Raw genomic sequence first — 17605 nt, 5'->3', positions numbered from 1 at the left:
AATGAAGGCAGAGTTCCAGCACTTGAAGTAGCATTTGTCGCCGAAGCTGAATGTTGCATTGATGGTCTACGATTGCCCTCTGTTATTGGGCTTGCTAGATTTGACATTGCATCATTTTGTCTTCCAGCAATGGAAGAGATTGCCTGAATATGGCTAGAAGGCATCTCGCTCATTGAACGGCCAAATGGCGGCATCATAGCATTAGAGTTCGAATTTCCTGTGATGTTGTTGTATGGGCCATTTGGTTGAGGTCTTCGGTCTTGACCTACAAGGCTGCCAGGTATACTTGATTCGCTCTGAGCTGGTGAGTGCGAATAGATCGAAGTCGAATCCGTCCTCTCGTGAAGGTGTCTTCCAGGGATACCAACACCGTTCTGATAGCTGCTGTCGTAAGGCAGGCTATTGGAGCGTGCACTCATTGTGCTTCCTTGACGCTTGTGCAATCTGCCTGGAGTAGGTTGAAGTGGGTTATTCGAAGGCGGTGGTGGTGGCGGCATTTTAGCTTCCTCTAAGCGTCTCGTAAGATTTGAGGCTGTCAAATTTTGCTGTCTATTGGAAAAATCTTCCAATTCCTCCACACTCTTTCTGCCAGTATCTGATTGATGAGCAGGAGGTGTATTCGACTCAGAAGCTTCCACTGGAGTCACCACTGCTCCGCCTCCTCCACCAAATCGGAAAGGTGTAGCTCCAGTTCCTGTGAAGGCCTTCTTGTCGATGTCGTTGTCATCGATCGCTGCAGCAGGTCTTGCTGCTGATGACGTTGGTGCGGTATTGACGCTTGTAGTCGTAGTCGGTACCGATGTCGTAGCATCTGCACCTGAAACGGGAGGAGCCGGGGCAGGACGAATTTCAGCACCTTTGTATTGCGGGAGATTGAGGGGAGTGTTTGCCTGAGTTGGACCAGGGTTATTTGTAGCAAGTGATTCATCCCCTTCTTGTTCAAATAGTCGCAATAGTGGATGATCACGAACTGGTGCTGATGGTGTATTCGACATATTGTTGAAATCTTGGAAGTTCGCATCGGTGAATTCCCATCCCGAATTTTCCCCATCTGGATTGTCAAAGATAAATGATTCACGATTAGCAGGATCATTGAGATCACTGGCTTCGGCTCCCAGAAGACTCATACGCATTCCACCGCTCTTCGTCCATGCATTGTATAGAGAAATTAGTTCTTTCAAGATTGACACAGGCGTTTTAACACTTGCTTTGATCCATTTTGTCTTACTCAATTCGTCAGAATTTGGACGTTCCTTTGGCTCCTCATTAAGACACAAGGCGACAAATTCACGCAAAGCTGGAGAGAAATTGCTTTCTGCAGGAAGTCTTGGAGGTTTATTCTTGGGAATCATCATGATTACGCGCATTTGATCTTCGTTGCTCAAAGGTGGATTTCCCATCAGCATTTCGTATACCGTTATTCCCAAACTCCAAATATCTGCACTTTGATCGTATGATTTACCTTGAGTGATCACTTCTGGAGCCATCCAATAGGGTGTTCCGACAAACGTCATCCTTCGACTATGAACGCTACTGGAAACCAATGTTGCTGCTACACCAAAATCGGCCAATTGAATTCGTCCTTCGGTGGTCAAAAGAATATTGGCTGCTTTGATATCACGATGAATGATTCCACTTTTGTGTAAGAAGCTCAGTGCGATCAAACTTTCCCGCACGATGATGCAGGCATACTTTTCCGCAATTGGACCCGCTTTCATTAAGGTTCTGACACTTCCTCCTTCAGCAAAATCCATCACGATCCACAATTCTGCCTCACGCAACCAGCAGCCCCAGTATCGAATCACATTCTTGCTCGTGGTTTCCCTCAATTGAGACAGTAGAGCGACTTCTTTTTGGATTTCGGAGACGTCATCATCGGGCGTGTCCAAATTGACAACTTTCAATGCAACCGCTTTCCCGCTGGCGATATGCATACCCCTATATACCGCACCATAAGCACCTCTTCCGACCAATTCTAATCGTTTGAATGTTGTATGAACTGGAGGTGATTTTCTACCGGGTGATTCTGTGCTCATCATTTGTGGTGCAAAGCCTTGCTTTTGTATTCGTTGTTGTTGTTGTTGTTGATCCATCATTCCATTCATTCCCACCGATAGCCCCGCCGCCTGTGATGGGGCGAGGCTACGGAGATCCATTTAGAATGCGAGTTTGGATTGGGAAGAGGTCTACTCTCTAGATCAGGTGATGATTGACCATCGTTTCTTATACTGATAAAGTCCTCTCTACTTTGGGTCACGAGGGTGATAATAGTGAAAGGGAAAACAGGTGAAGCACACAATCTTCAGTAATGCACACACACACACACGCGAGGGAAGCGAATAACCTCCTAGCCTGCATGTGGGCGTTTACAAGGCCTGAGCCACGCTCATGTTAACAAGCGCTAAACTTTAAAAGGTCCTGAGGAGGATCAGGTTTGTGGGAAAAAGTGGAGAGCTCTCCTGAAAGGTCGACATGATCAATGATGACGATTGAATGAATTGAGATATGATACTGTAATTACAAATGATTATGATACAAATGAGGGAAATGATTGAATATGGTACAATTACAACTTTGCCTTTTCTACTTGACCCCGGAAACCATCCCCCGTGATCACTTTGCCATCTTCGATCCACTTTGCAACGCATTCAGTCAAGCCGATCACTTGTTCTTGGGTGTTATGCGCATGAATGCAAATTCGAACTCTTTCTGATCCACGAGGAACGGTTGGATAAACGATCGGACGTACGAGATAGCCATGTGAAACGAGATATTTGGCCAAATCATGCGCGTGAGACGTCAGGATTGGTACGATTGGAGGTTGCGGAATACTTAAAGGATGCTCTTTTCGTTTTTCCGTAAAGGATGGGCTGGAATTCAGCCGCTTTTGAATATCCTTTGGCAATTGCACATGTTTTGTTCCTCCAGTAGCACTGACGTTTCCCATCAAACCATGAAGACGTTCGATGAAGAGATGTGTGAGAAAGAATGTATGCTGTGCTCGTAATGTGCCATCTGGCGTATTGAGTAGGTCCAAAGCGGCTTGAATGGTGAACAGAGCAGGATGCGGCAAAGCGGTTGAATAGATCAAAGGTCTTGCATAATTGATTAGATATAATCGAATAAGGTCAGAGCATAAAGCAGCTGCACCTGAACATCCAAATGCTTTACCGAATGTCGCCAATCGGACGTCAACAGAATCTTGCAAGCCCATAGCCTCGCAGATTCCAGATCCATTGAGACCATATAAACCGACTGCATGCGCTTCATCGACGATCAAGCAGCGGCTGTTCTGTGGTACATGCTTATTCAAAATTGCGATAAGCTGAGGTAAAGGGCAGATGTCTCCATCCATAGAATAGACTGATTCGACCGCTACAATTACGTTTGCATCCTTTGCTTGACAAATTTCCCATGCATCTTGCAATTTAAGCGTAAAGTCGTCCAGATTGTTATGCTTGAATGGTATTCTTCGAGAAGATGGAATGCGGGAAGAACGCATTCCGTCATGCATACTTGCGTGTACCAATTCATCGTATAAAATCACATCGTTTGGCTGTGGCATGACAGATAGCATAGAAGTGTTTGCATCATATCCGCTATTGAACAAGAGTGCTGATTGTGCACTGAAATGTTGTGCAAGTCGAAGTTCAAGTTGTTCATGTTCTTCTGAATTGCCGTCCAATAGCCGACTGCCTGTGCTTCCAACAAGCATGTTACCGTGATCCTGCATTCTTTTGATGGTATCTTGTTTTAGTGCCTTACTCCTGGCTAAACCCATATAGTCATTGGAAGAGAAGTCGACCAGAGGCAAGGAAGAGGTAGGAACATCTTTGGGAGTGTTGGAGGGATCTTGCAAGGTTGCAAAACGCTTTAAGCCTCGTAAGATTCCTTTTTCTTTTCGCTTTTTGAGCGCCAAAAGGAGGTTATCGTATAGCATGTTGAGATGAAGAGTGAGATTGAGAAAGAGGAAGGAAAGGATATCTCATCTTATATAGACATGGAAGAACAGTGAAAACACTTTCTCGATCGCCATAACATTCTTTGGAAGAAAAGCCTTAAAAATACACTGCTCCAATGCTATAAATATATGCGGAACTCTCTTTTTTATTTTCTTCGGAGAAAGCGCTGTTTAATTCAGCCGGTTAAATGCACACACACACACAGACACCCCATCAAATCTTCTAGTGTAGAATTACACAGCTTATGTAAACATCTTCACCGCAAATCACATACAAAGACAAACACTCTTAACACTCTTTAAAGGCTCACGCGAGAATATTAATATTTTTTTAGTTTAGAAGCTTACAAAAGATCAGCATACAATTAGAAGAACCATCATTCACACGATCACACACACACACACAAGTTATAGTGACAAAGAAAGCAAAGATGATCACAATACAAAGAACAAACATATGATGATAAACACTTGAGTTTGACCAATTGTATAACAGCCAAGGGTCCAAAGACATAGAGGTCAGTCAAAAGGTACAGCCCAAGTGGACCAAGACGATCGAAGTCGGATTTTCGATCGTGGAAGATGATACGCCTTGCAAGAGGGCGGATACGGCCGGCTGTACGAGAAATACAGCATCAATCGCCTCTTGCATTCTTGTACCCTTCGATTGGCAGTCTTGATGCTTCTAAAAACCCTTTTGAACGAAGTCGAAATGAAAAAACGCCAGTCGCATCGACATCTTACTCGACCTTACAGCCATCAAAGAAGGTCAATGCGGAAGAAGCAGTGCCGTATAGGAGAGAGTCGGCAGAAAGCTTAGAAGCTGCACTACAATATAGAAAGAGAGGAAAAGCTGCTCTTTCAGACAGAGCATCTTCGATCGACAGTCGCTACGATTCCGCTTCCTATGTCGGAGTTACAGAAGCCCAACGCCAAAGAAATACAAGTGATCGATTCGGAGGGGGCGATGAAAGCGATCCGAAAGGAAAACGGCCCGAAAGACAATCAATCGAGTCAAAAAGACAGGACATCTTACTAGGGAGAACGTTTGTTCGCGATATTATGAAAAAGCCACTCGAATCAGCCTTTACAGTAAATGAAGTGGAATTATTGGACGAAGTATCAGAAACGTATTTTCGAGATGCAGAGAATGAAGTCGAATTGCTGGACAAATTATTGCCAGATTTAGCATTAGCATACTTGCATGTAGGACAAGATCAACGTGCACTTGCACTGTTAGAACGTGCGAGCAAGATAGGTGCGAATTCGGAGTCATATACATCAACACCTCTTCACTCTTGGAAAAAGGTTTTGGCAACTGCATTCACTCGCGGCAAGTATGAGCTCACTGCCGATTTCGTCAAAGCTGCGTCTGGAGGGTTGAATGAAGAAGATGATTGGGCTATGTTGGCTAGATTTGAAGCATTGTTGTTACATCGCAGATTTAAACGATCGGAAAGTTCTGCAACAGATTCGGTCAATGTAGATCAGTATTGGAAGGAATATGAAGCTCACGACAGAAAAGCACCCGAACTTGTGTTTACGACTTTATTAGCAGAGCAAGTGAAAGATGGAAAGGCAGAAGCCGTACGGCAGACATTGATGGCCACACGAGAGCACGGACATGTGATTGACGGCAGGACCTGGGGAACTTTGCTTGGAATGCATCCACGGGGCAGACGGAAAGGTTTTCTGGGCGAACTCGCGAAAGAATTGGACGTCGATGGTCAGCAAGCGTTTGCCAGTGTGGTCTCGCATTTCAGCTCTCATAATAACCCTCGTCGAGTGTTGCTAGCTTTTCGCATGTTTGGTGTAGGAAAGGACCTCCTCAGCAAGCCTGAAAGATGGATTCCCGATTTCGACACCATGCGAGCAGTGATTTCCATGTTCGGTTATCGCAACAATCCTGAAGCAGCAATGAAATTCTTACAGCTAGCTATCGATCTCGACGTCCAAGGAGATTACACTGCCAGCTATTTGGCGATTTCTAAAGCATTGCGCAAAGACAGCAGACCGGAAGATGCCCTCGTCTTTGCATCACATATGGTTGGAATTTGTTTGCAAAATCAAGGCAGGCCACACTCGCTCAATTTTCACTTGCCCAAACCGATTGTGAAACCTTCGAAAAGATGTTTCAGAGAATGTCTTCGTGTATGTTCAACAATATACGATCCCGTAGATGCTGTCGAAAAGGCGCGAGAGGTTTTATTGGATCTTATCAAGATCCGAGAAATTACCGAGGGAGTTCTTCAGGGTACTGTAGCATTATTCAAGGCAATAATGCAAGACGCAAGTTACAAGCAGCTGTCAACTGTTATGACTAATTTATCCAAACATGCTTTGCAACGATCCCAGGAAGACGGCGATCTAGCTTTGAACATATTTATCGACGCTCTCAATTCAGAAGGTGCCATCGATCAAGTGATCGTTGCTAAAAGAGAACAAATCCCATCTCCATCCCGGGACGCAAGGGAAAATCTCGAATGGGTAACAAAATCACACGAAATTTCCAACTTTATCGGTGGATACTCTAATCCCACATTGCAGATTGAAGAAACGCCAGAAGGTCGTGCAGCATCGCTTCTCGAGGCCGAAGAAATGAGCGCAGATCCATATGTTCATCTCACGCCACGACTAACTCCAATGGCATATGCGTTGAGGCTAAGAGTGTTTGCAGTTGTTCGACAAGATTATGGTTCGGCAGTCATCATTTATCGATATATGTTGGCTAATGGGATTAAGCCTACTGTTCATCATATTGCACCTATTTTGGAAGGTTTGGTGACGATAGATCGACTTGAAGATGCGCGCGCTATTCGTGATGGAGCACGACAAACGTTATCCGGTATTGATTCTTCCCTGCGTATCTCTGCTGCAATCATTCGAGGTCATTTACGCAGGAATGATTGGTTAGGAGTACAGCAAGAATTAACGGAAATGAGAGAAAGGCGAGTTCATCCAGATGCTTTCATTCTTTCTATGGTACGTATGGCGCAAATGCATTATAAGGATTCAAAATCTCAAAATCTTGAAAAATTGAACGAAACCAGCGTAAAGGCACAAGAAAGTATGGAACCGTTGCTAAAAGATTTGGAAAACAAAGCGCACCAAAAAATTCGGGAGGAATATGAAAATCACGTTTGGCTACAAAAGAAAATGGGTAAGAAGAACAAAAATGATAATTCCGGCCAAATCGCAATTTCATCAATGCAAAAGCCGACAAAGAAGCGTCTATCCGTGCAGAATACGACCAAATATTATCAAAACTTGTATCAAAGCCAAAAGCACCTACTCGCTTTGCAGTATCTCTCAAATTCGTTGCGCGCTGGTCTTGTTCCAGATGACAGATTACGAACGTCGATACAAAGTCATGGAAAATTCCTTGAAAGAGATTTGAAGGAAAATGGCATGATAATGCAAACGTTGATTGATTATAAAGGTCGACCCAGACAATTTCCATACGATAAAGTTCAGGCTGAAGAAGAAACCGTAGAAGCAAGACGTATTGCTCGTCGTGCCAGATTCTCCAATAGACGTCTTGCAAATTATTGGGGCCCTGTCGCCCAGCTTTGGAATGAGCTTCGCGAGATTACAAGTGGTCTCCATCCTTCCCAAATTGAAAGACAGAAACGTGAAAATCAAGCAATGGAGGATCTACTTCGATTGATTGTGGACTTTTATGGTAGCAATCGATTGATAGAGGAAGCGAAGGAGGAAAGAAACACTGATGCCGAGAGTATCAAAGGAACACCTATACCATCAACACCACCACACTAGAAGAAGTCAAGTTGACTTTTGTCGACCTACATTGCATCTGTACTTTATACATCCATTGTCATCTTTAGAAGATTCTATGAGAATTGCATTTGCGGTCCGTAAAGCATGAATGTTGCTATGATGGACGTATCTAATAAAGGTTTGGCCAAATGTGTCGCTCTTTTATATTCGTAGATGATGTCGGCGCGTAATTGTATACTAGCACAAAGCTTACTTGGCTGTCAAGGAGGACACTTCCGTTCTTGACGATCAAACTTTGCCTCAAGGAGTGAACAGTTGGTTGGCCACCTCAAAGCAACCAGTTCAATTCATTGTCACCGTCTGATCACTATTTCATACTTTCACCTTTTCGTTTAGTTGTACTTGTATCAATTCTGATTTTGTTTCTTGGCTTTCACTTTTTGAGCCTAAGAGAAGTTTATAGCAGTGAGAGCGTTGCAAAAAATAAGTAGAGAAGACATGAAAAGCATGAAAGGCTATCAGACGACCCGCACATGATGTCAAGGGAACAAAAATTGCAATGATGAATAGAGTGACCAAAGTCACCGAAGATCCTAAAATCCGAGGAATACATGATAGATAATTAGTGCAAAAAACTTTTGTATAAGGATGATATTGTCTATGTCTAAATGCCGGTAGTTTGATCTGTATCTGTACTTGATCTACGTTGTTTTACCGGCAAAACACCCGTTTCTGAATCTTGTTCTCCAAAGAAAACCGCTCCTCCTTCTACTTGACCACGTTCTATGGGTGCGTCTAAATGATCAAGGGTGGTTGAATGAGCTCCTAGCTTATTCAAAGCTTCGTCTAAATCGATATGTGTAGTTAAGGGTCTTCGTGGCAAAGGTGTAAGCGCATGCCTTGCGTCCACATTAACCGAAAGGATATTATCGCTATGTGCACCTTCGGATAAAGAGATCAACAATGATCGCATTGGCGTGCCATTCTCGCTACTTGCAGTTGTTGAAGAGCCACCGTTATTTGCATCAACACTACCTTGCAAAGAAACCGAATCTCTTGGACTTGCGTTTGTAGAAGTTGAGGGTGCAACAGTCTTCTCGAAAACTTCAAATGTGATCGAAGAAAAGTAATCCAAAGGTGGCATACTGGGCATCACGATTGGCAGATCTGATGCTAAGATCAAATTGAGTAAAGTGTGAATATGAGATTCTTTTGTGAAGTAGAGAGAGCATAAGCTCGATTTGTCTGATGCACGCAAGTTTCCGATGATGTGTTCCAGTAGGGGCATCGAAGTGAGTAAGCCTATACGAGCCTTCTGGTCTGTGGTGATACCGTACTCTCTTGGACAAATGTAGTTGAACAAAGCCATACTCATACGATAAAGATCTTGTAACGTGCGTAAACGATCTTCCGTTTTATCTTCAGGATTGGTAAAGATTGTCTCAAAGAACTGCCGATTATGCAAGCCATCATGACAGAGCATATCGTACAGCTCGCTTGTACGGCCTGGATCGTATGGATCCTCTTCATAATCGGCAAAGAGTTTTTCCCATCTCTCGCGGAACAAGGCAGGCGTTTCATGAGTACACCAACGCATTTGAACACGTTCAACATCAATCTTGTTCCAATTTGATCTCATGACTGATCTTAGCTCCTTCAAAAGGTCTGAAACGCGCGAACATAAGATTGATGGTCCATCAAGGTCTTCTGGCCAGCCGGTGGGCTTGTCATTACCACCAACTTCGGGACGTAGCAAATGCTTTAAGTCTTTCTTTACAACGTCCATCCAATCTTTAGCCGCATTTGAATCATCCAATAAATCCTTACGAATGATCAACTCCAAAGGATGTTTGCTCGGATCAGCTTTCTCCTCCAAAAAGGAAGCAGCGAAGATTTCAGCACTTGCAGTAACTCTACGCTCAGAAGATGTATAGATTGTGCAATTCTTCAAAGCAGCATCGTTCATGATTACCATATCCCTTCGCATGTTTTGTCCGAAATCTTTTGCTTGATGTCTTGCAGCATGACTGAATTCACCACCCCATTTGATGATCAATTGCATCTTTTCCAATTCTCCAGACTTTTTATCAAACGATGGCTTTATTTGTACTTTTGTACCTCCGAAATTTTTCTTTCTCTCGATCAATTGGATCACCAACTTTAAATCTTCCACATTTGCTCCTTCAATTTCCATCGCTTTTTGTGCTGCTTGACTGATGATTTCTAAATTATTTCGCAAGATGATCTCTTCCCTTCGTCCCTGCAAAAGATCCAAAAGGGGCTTAGCCCACTTTTCTTTCGGCTTGAAGGATCGCTTTAGCTTTTGCTTTGGGGTTCTGTCACCGTGTCTGAATACGGTCACATTCGCTTTCAAAGTCCAAGATGCTTGTTCTTGATCACCTCCTCGTGTTGGTGTATGACCCCTGCTCTGATTTAAGGGTCTGGGTACGTTGACCTTGCAGAATTTAGACAAGATCTCTGCACAATTATCATAGTAGAAATCATTTCCTTTCACGAAACTCCAACCGTTCACATCGATCACATAGCTCTTTTTTCCTACTCGAAGTAGATCAAATCCGCAAATATTTTGCTTAAATGCGTTGGAAATATTTGTTGCCATTTGAACTTCTTCATCGGTTAATTTTGTGATATAACGAATTTCCTTTCCGTCTGGATTTCTCTTCACCATTCCATCCACAACGGGCGATTTGCGTGTTTCCGCATGAACGAAATGCGGTCCGATGGTATATACCTTTACATCTTCGGCATTATCAACGTCCATGAACTCCTCGTAAATGTATGAACCATCTCCTCTTGGATGAATAAGTTCTGCATCATATTCAGATGATTTGTTTCCTACTTTACGAAACAATCTTCTTCCGCCTCCTCCTCTTGATTTGGGAAAGTAGATGTGAATATTATGATCTTCTCCACTAACAGGTTTTTCCACGAATGGCTTCTTCATTGTGGTGGTGTTTACTTTACCATCCTGCTCTGTTTTGGTAATGATCAAAGTATCGATATCATCTTCGGATATTTTGCATTCTACTGAAGGTTGACGACCTTTTCGTAGATCAAGCTTGAGTCTCTTCTTGAGATCTTCAAACACTTTTTCTTCTACTTCTGGACCTCCATCCCTGTCCACTTCCAGTCGACGAGGTGTGGGTACCTTTACGGCATCGAGGATTGCCAAAACAGCCCGTCTGTCCCACAGAACCTTTTGCAAACGTAAATCATTGACGAGAACGGGTTTACGTAAGTCAGCATAAGCGATTGCTTTATCCAATGGGAAACCATCGGAAAAGAATGAAATCAAAACGTCCACCACAGGCCATGATTCTGGTGGTTCATCAAGTAAGACTTTATCACCAAAGTTTACAATTTGACAATTGATTTCTGGATTGTTTAAGATCCTATTTAGGATTTGTGACATTGGCTTACTTCTTGCTTTTCTATCTCTTGCTGCCACACCAAGCAAGATTGGCTCAGTGGCATTGTTTGCCATGATGCCTTTTGATTGCTGAGCCAAATTGACAGGCGAGAATGGTAAGAAGGGATGATGTCGTATGTCGGCTAAACACGTTCCTTCCGCATATATTTGCGGAACTTTACTCGAAATCTTCTAGCGGTGTGTTTAAGAAAAAAGGGCTCGGTATAGTGGAGCATTTATGAGGGGTTCGGGAGAGCAGCTCACATGCTTTAAGCCTTCGACGCGTATAAATAACATTAGGCATGAAAGTGTTGTTGTTGTTTATGTGCAGACGCAGATGCAAGTGTGTTAATCGTAGAATTTAACTTTGCACTGCATTTCATCAGTCTTTGCTTATTGTTTTCTCAAAAATCCAAATTAAAAATGTTGTACGCGCGGAAGAAGTGTTGGTGAATGAATGTGGATCTTTATCTTTTCATCAGACCATCATTGTCGTTCGATTTCTGTTTCAGAATTATCCCACACAACAAAAACTCAGGACAATCGTTCCAGGAGAACGTCGCCAGCATTCAGATAGATCATCCCTTTCTACCGATTCGTCCTTATCAAAGTACAATCAGAGGAAAAGTCGAACCGGAACTATTTTGATCAAAGTTGAACACGGATCATCGAATCTGCTTTCAAGGTATCATTACAATACATCTAATACATCACACCAATCACAATGAACGCACAGCAGACATCCTCTACGCTAAATTCAGCGCCTCCAGGCCAAGGCTCACTACCGAATGGAGGTGGAGATATTCCCGGAAGACCGCATATAGATTTACAAAAGAAGTTGATTATGGTAGGAGATGGAGGGGTAGGAAAAACGGCACTTTTGATCACATATGCAGAAAACAGATTTCCCGAACAATATATCCCAACAGTATTTGAAAATTACGTTCCAATCATTCGATTTGAAGGAAAGACGATCGAATTGGCACTTTGGGATACGGCAGGACAAGAAGAATACGATCGATTAAGACCGTTGAGTTATCCGGAAACAGATGTTATCTTGATCGGATTTGCGATCGATTATCCAGTCAGTTTGGCAAACGTACAGGATAAGTGGTATCCAGAAGTAAATCACTTTTGTGAAGGCGTTCCGATCATTTTGGTTGGATTGAAAACAGATTTACGATCGGATAAACACGGTTTGGCAATGTTGGCCGCTCAAGGTACAAAACCAGTTTCACCCGAACAAGGACAGGCAGTCGCAAAAGAAATCGGAGCAAGACATTACGTCGAATGCAGTGCAAAGAATCGAGATGGTGTACAAGAAGTGTTTGATACTGCCTTACGTGAAGCATGCAGAAAGAGATGGAACAAGAAAAGAATAGGGCAAAAGAAGTGCCTAGTGCTATGATGAACAAAAAAAAGATATCTTCATTCAACTTTTTCTCTTCCTCTTCTTTTACAGTAAATTAAGATCAATCGCTCTGCATCTGCACATTTGTACTAATTCTCACCAACATCTTTCGCATCACAATGGCAAAGCGCACACATGGCATCCTCACGATGGACTCTATTGCTTCTTTCTCATTTATAATTTTTGTACTAAACATACATGATGGAATGCCATTATTCTACTCGAACTCGTTTATTGGACGTGCTTGCGATCAATTGTTCCAAACGATCACATTGTTCCTCAACCGCTCTTCTACTTGTACCACCGGTTGCATTTCTACGTTCAACGCTTTCTTCCATTGACCATACCTTGACAACGTCTTCTTCAAATGCTGGGCTGAGTGTTTTCAGATCTTCCAACGTCAAGTCGCTCAATTGACATTTACGTTCTTCCGACATACGCACAGCACTTCCACTGATGTGGTGAGTTTCGCGGAAAGGAATACCTTTGCGGACAAGATAATCGGCCAAATCGGTAGCCAACATATCTGGAGTCAAGGCGGCACGCATCTTTTCGGGGAAGATTGTCATTGTGCTTAACACTCCAGTAGCGACTTGCAAGCTTCTTCTGATCGTATCAACAGCATCAAAGAGAGGCTCTTTGTCTTCTTGTAGATCTTTGTTGTAGGTTGATGGGATACCCTTCAAGGTCATCATGAAACCTGCCATATCTCCAAAGATACGACCACTCTTTCCTCTGAGCAGTTCCAAACTGTCAGGATTCTTCTTTTGAGGCATGATCGACGATCCTGTACTGTACGCATCGCTCAATTGTACAAAGCCAAATTCAGCAGAAGAATAGATGATGAAATCTTCTGCCAATTTGGAAATGTGAACCATTGTCAAACTTGCCCACATCAATGTTTCTGCGATAAAGTCACGATCACTGACACCGTGCATGGAATTTGTTCCAACAGTCTCAAATCCAAGCTCTTTAGCGATCGCATCACGATCCAATCCGGCGAAAGGATTACCTGCCAAAGGACCGCTTCCCAATGGTAAAACGGAGATACGTGGTTGCAAATCCAAAAGACGTTGATAGTCTGCAACCAAATAGGATGCATGACTCAACAACAAATGAGACCAGCGAATAGGCTGTGCTCTTTGCAAGTGGGTATATCCTGGCATCAATGCATCGATTTCAGCCCTGGCACGAGAAACGATGACTTGAATGAATTCTTTCAACAAGGCAGCCAAAGCTTGTGCTTCATCCATCAACCAAAGGCGCATATCTGTTGCTACTTGATCGTTTCTTGATCGACCGGTGTGTAATTTTCCAGCAACTGTGCCGATCAATTCCTTCAATCTACGTTCGTTTGCTGTATGGATATCTTCATCATCCGGTTGTACTTGAAAAGTTCCATTTTTCCATTCTTCTCCTACAAGAGCCAATCCTTTAACGATTTGATCGCATTCTTCTTCAGTGAGAATTTGACATCCGATCAAAGCACGAGCATAAGCTTGAGAGCCACGAATATCTTGTGCCCACATACGTTTATCGTAGGATAATGATTCGTTGAAAGCATGCATGATTGGATCTGTACTGCCTGTGAAACGACCACCCCAAAGCTTTCGCTTGGTGAAGTCGTCGTTTGATGGTGCAACACTCATGTTGATATGGTGGTGTGTGTGTTAACTCTGATTGGAATATGATGGAGAAAGAAAAAGAAGAAGAATGCATAGATTTTACAAATGCGTCTTAATCAAGATAACAGAAATACTGCTGTTTTGCCCTTTGTGTCAAATTGCAGCTTGCATTAATTTGACTCATTTCTTCCAATCCTTCTTCATGGATTATATAAGCTTTAATGTGGTCCGGGCGTGCAGATCTTAATGCACTCTTGGCAAACAAAATGCAGAGCTAAATTAAAATACACCGCCACTTTCCCCGTCGCTTTGATCTCTGTGAATACATGCATGTCATTCAACCATCATGTCACGAAGGGATCAATTATTACAAGCAGTGAATGATATACAAGGACAAGTATACAATTATATAGATTCAAGAACAACGACTCAATTTGGACCAGGTCATCCCACATCCTCCACTTCACAACAGCAACCATCTTCCTCGTCATCGGATTCGACAGCGTCCAATCTACCACTTTATTCACGAAAGCCTGATGAGAATGCAGATGCAATTCCTCAATCCGTTTTAAATGCACCACCTGGTCAAGCACAAGCAGCAGCTGATCAAATGCCAAGAAATCGAATCGCTCGCGGGACGGGCAGAGAGGCCAGAGCAGCGGCAGCAGCATTGCGTGAAGAACAATTGCAGTCCGGACAATTAAAGACCAAGCATACATTCTTATCTTCTGGAGCAAGAATTATTCTGGATATCAATACTGCAGTTCCGCAAAAGGCGCTCACGTTTATGGGAGGAACGGCTGATCGTGGAAGAGGACAGATGAAAGGTGTTGTCACTATACATGCACAACCGAACGAACGAGTCTCTGCTATTCGCATCAAGATCAAAGCTGTTGTACGGGTCTTGGTGCCCAGGACAGGAACACCTCAGCAACCATTTCCATTGGAGAACACACATCCAGCCGTTGAGCAAAGTGTCGAGAAGGAGCTCTTGCTTCTACAACTTGAATCACAATTGTATGACGCTAATTCGGCTTCAAGTGTAGACAGTGCCGATCCGACAATGATGCATGTTGGGAAGCATGAATTTCCATTTTCCATCGATCTGCCAAGTCAGACAGGTAAGGGCGAAGAGCTTCCTCCTTCCTTCGTCTTGAGTCCTCTTAACAAGCCTGAACAAGTCCAACGCCCTCCACCTAAGAGCAAGTGGGAGACTTTGACATCTTCAATACCCGTACCTCATCTTGCGAAAGACTGGGCAAGTATTAAATGGTATGCAAAGGTGACGGTAGAGAGACCGGGTATCTTCCGAGCGAATGAACGGATTTTTGCTCCATTTGTATACCTGCCGCCTCCACCAAAGAATCTGTCGGGATTGGAAGAGCAATTATTGAGACGATTAAGGTTAGCTGGCGAAGTGGATTCTTTGCTTAGGCGATTTGAATCTATGCAAGGCTCGAGACCAGTAGACCTACAAAGACTGGTAGAACCTCTTGCGCAATGGGAATCTATCAAGCTGGCTTATGGACAGACGAAAGCAAGTACGATAAAGCAAAAGGTGCCGCAGGCAAACAAGAAAGCCGACAAACCGGGTTTCTTCTCAAAGATGTTGTTTGGAACTCAAGTTGAAAAGGTGGCAGAGCGGTCTATCTCTGTGGAAAAGGAGACATTCACACTCCATGTTCCCAAAAGGCCGTTCGTCTTTGCATTGCGGTCAGGAATACCGTATGTTCTATCACGCACAGTACAGTACTCTGGCGATGGAGAATTACGCCGAGAGATGTTAAGCAGGGTACCTACTGTTGGCCTATTTCAAAAGACCAACGTCTTTGCTAAAGGAACAAAAGGCCCATGTGCAGGGACTACATCTCGATTTTTGTCGCCGGGCAGACAGCCACCTGACCTTCATGCTGTACAAGTGAAGGACGAGAGAAGTACAGGAGCGATTGGGAAGCCGTCAACGAGACGAAAGACAGAATATTGGCTTGGAATCATCGATCTTCCACCGACCTGTGCCCCTTGCTTCGAGACACCAGTCTTAACATTGGAATACACAATGGTCGTTCGTCATCCACAATCGCCAAATCCGCTTCATGTAGAGCCAATCGTTTTGGTCTGTCCACCATCTAGACCGGTTCGGATCGCACCCAGCGCTACCTCTTCTATTCGTGCTCCATCACGTACCACTACGCCTGTGAACGCTGCCTCATATTCCCGTCGTCAAAGTTCGGGGCCGGCGGTGACAGCAAATGCTGCGACTCCACCAAGCAAGATTATCAGTCAAACGAACCAAAACGTTGCAAGACCTGTGGCACCGGCGCCGAGTAAGGCTAATCAAAATCGGATCTCCAGCAATCCTACTGCGCCGATATCCCACTCTCCCAGACCGTCACAGCCAGGGACACCGTCCGGTCATGCTCCACAATCAGCGCTGGCATCTCGACCTGTTCCTTCTACTCCTCCTGTTGTACCACCTGTACAACAGGCAGCCAGTAGACCACCTACTTCTACCACGACAACACAAGATGAAAAGAGAGTTATGCAATCTAGACTCGAAGAAGAAGCTAGAATGCAAAGACATCAACAGATTGGCTCATCTTCTTCGTCCGCTGCAGGTAGTTCTGCCACCTCACAGCCGGCTTCTGTTGCAACGTCCTCTCAAGCACCTCCTCCCTCATCATCCTCATCTGCCGCATCTACAGCTATGCAATCTACAACTCAACAAGCTGCCGGTACACCATTAACGGTTGATGAAAGCGATACTGGACATTCTGCCGATCAATGGCAATTTCAAGATGATGAATTAACCGATTTGCCACCAAGTTACTTTGAAGCAACAGGAATGCCAGATGAAGATTGATTGATTGTTGTTGTTATTTATGGACTATTTTCTTTCATGTTTATTATACCCTTTCTTTTTTGATTTAATGATGATTGATTATTTAATCCATTCTATTTCCCGTAAACGCAAACACCTCCGAGATGGCCGTGCTTAGATGCAATGCCAATGCACAGTGCCCGTCATAGCTGCACAGAATACTTCGCATTTTTGTTAATCAATGCTTGTTTATTACGGAGAATAAAAAGAACAGAGAAGGCCGAGTTGATCATTGATTCGCTCGCGTACGAATAAACGAGCCATGCAAACTTGTTTAATTTCTTCCACGCTAAAGCTGCAAAAGCTGCAGCTAATGCTAAAAAAGGGTAAAACTTTCCTATACCATTAAAAGAAGAAGATGTAAACGCTTTGACAATCAATCTAAGTAGAGTCTGTGTGTAGCATAGATGTACTACATTCATTTATGCAGGGTATCCTTCTGCACTTTATCGGCACTTTTTGACATGTTCTTGACCACACGATCGGTTTTCTTCTTGTACCTTTCTCACACTCTGTATTTCAAATTGCATTTGCTGGGTTTGTAATCTATTCAGAGGCTTGC

The 17605-nt window shown here is 43.6% G+C and overlaps 7 protein-coding genes across 7 annotated transcripts; 3 read left to right on the top strand and 4 right to left on the bottom strand.

Moving 5' to 3' along the window:
• Nucleotides 1–643: 643 nt before the first annotated feature.
• FA14DRAFT_165310 (Pkinase-domain-containing protein) lies at nucleotides 644–2036 on the bottom strand (the record flags this gene model as incomplete). The annotated part of the gene is made up of 2 exons (XM_025499950.1): nucleotides 644–777; nucleotides 1130–2036. 2 exons carry the CDS (start codon nucleotides 2034–2036, stop codon nucleotides 644–646), a joined length of 1041 nt encoding a protein of 346 aa, XP_025354582.1.
• A 448-nt stretch (nucleotides 2037–2484) lies between these two features.
• Nucleotides 2485–4035, bottom strand: FA14DRAFT_191350 (PLP-dependent transferase). The gene has a single exon (XM_025501859.1). The coding sequence runs from the start codon at nucleotides 3938–3940 to the stop codon at nucleotides 2567–2569; it is 1374 nt and encodes a 457-aa protein (XP_025354581.1). The 5' UTR covers nucleotides 3941–4035; the 3' UTR covers nucleotides 2485–2566.
• A 304-nt stretch (nucleotides 4036–4339) lies between these two features.
• FA14DRAFT_173974 (uncharacterized protein) lies at nucleotides 4340–8081 on the top strand. The gene has a single exon (XM_025500511.1). It carries the CDS (start codon nucleotides 4544–4546, stop codon nucleotides 7736–7738), a length of 3195 nt encoding a protein of 1064 aa, XP_025354580.1. The 5' UTR covers nucleotides 4340–4543; the 3' UTR covers nucleotides 7739–8081.
• A 158-nt stretch (nucleotides 8082–8239) lies between these two features.
• On the bottom strand, nucleotides 8240–11261 carry FA14DRAFT_136974 (putative VIP1-actin cytoskeleton organization and biogenesis-related protein). The gene has a single exon (XM_025497028.1). It carries the CDS (start codon nucleotides 11202–11204, stop codon nucleotides 8364–8366), a length of 2841 nt encoding a protein of 946 aa, XP_025354579.1. The 5' UTR covers nucleotides 11205–11261; the 3' UTR covers nucleotides 8240–8363.
• Nucleotides 11262–11667: 406 nt separating this feature from the next.
• On the top strand, nucleotides 11668–12644 carry FA14DRAFT_70836 (putative RHO1-GTP-binding protein of the rho subfamily of ras-like protein). Its single transcript, XM_025502743.1, has one exon. It carries the CDS (start codon nucleotides 11854–11856, stop codon nucleotides 12535–12537), a length of 684 nt encoding a protein of 227 aa, XP_025354578.1. The 5' UTR covers nucleotides 11668–11853; the 3' UTR covers nucleotides 12538–12644.
• Nucleotides 12645–14270, bottom strand: FA14DRAFT_70835 (putative ARG4-arginosuccinate lyase). Its single transcript, XM_025502742.1, has one exon. The coding sequence runs from the start codon at nucleotides 14187–14189 to the stop codon at nucleotides 12753–12755; it is 1437 nt and encodes a 478-aa protein (XP_025354577.1). The 5' UTR covers nucleotides 14190–14270; the 3' UTR covers nucleotides 12645–12752.
• A 212-nt stretch (nucleotides 14271–14482) lies between these two features.
• Nucleotides 14483–17099, top strand: FA14DRAFT_161724 (uncharacterized protein). The gene has a single exon (XM_025499257.1). It carries the CDS (start codon nucleotides 14512–14514, stop codon nucleotides 17023–17025), a length of 2514 nt encoding a protein of 837 aa, XP_025354576.1. The 5' UTR covers nucleotides 14483–14511; the 3' UTR covers nucleotides 17026–17099.
• The last annotated feature ends 506 nt before the right edge of the window (nucleotides 17100–17605 follow it).

This window comes from Meira miltonrushii, assembly GCF_003144205.1.
Source record: "Meira miltonrushii strain MCA 3882 unplaced genomic scaffold FA14scaffold_3, whole genome shotgun sequence".
Taxonomy (NCBI): Eukaryota; Fungi; Basidiomycota; class Exobasidiomycetes; order Exobasidiales; family Brachybasidiaceae; genus Meira; species Meira miltonrushii.
The sequence above is the reverse complement of the archived record's forward strand: the minus strand, read 5'-3'. Positions and strand labels throughout refer to the sequence as shown.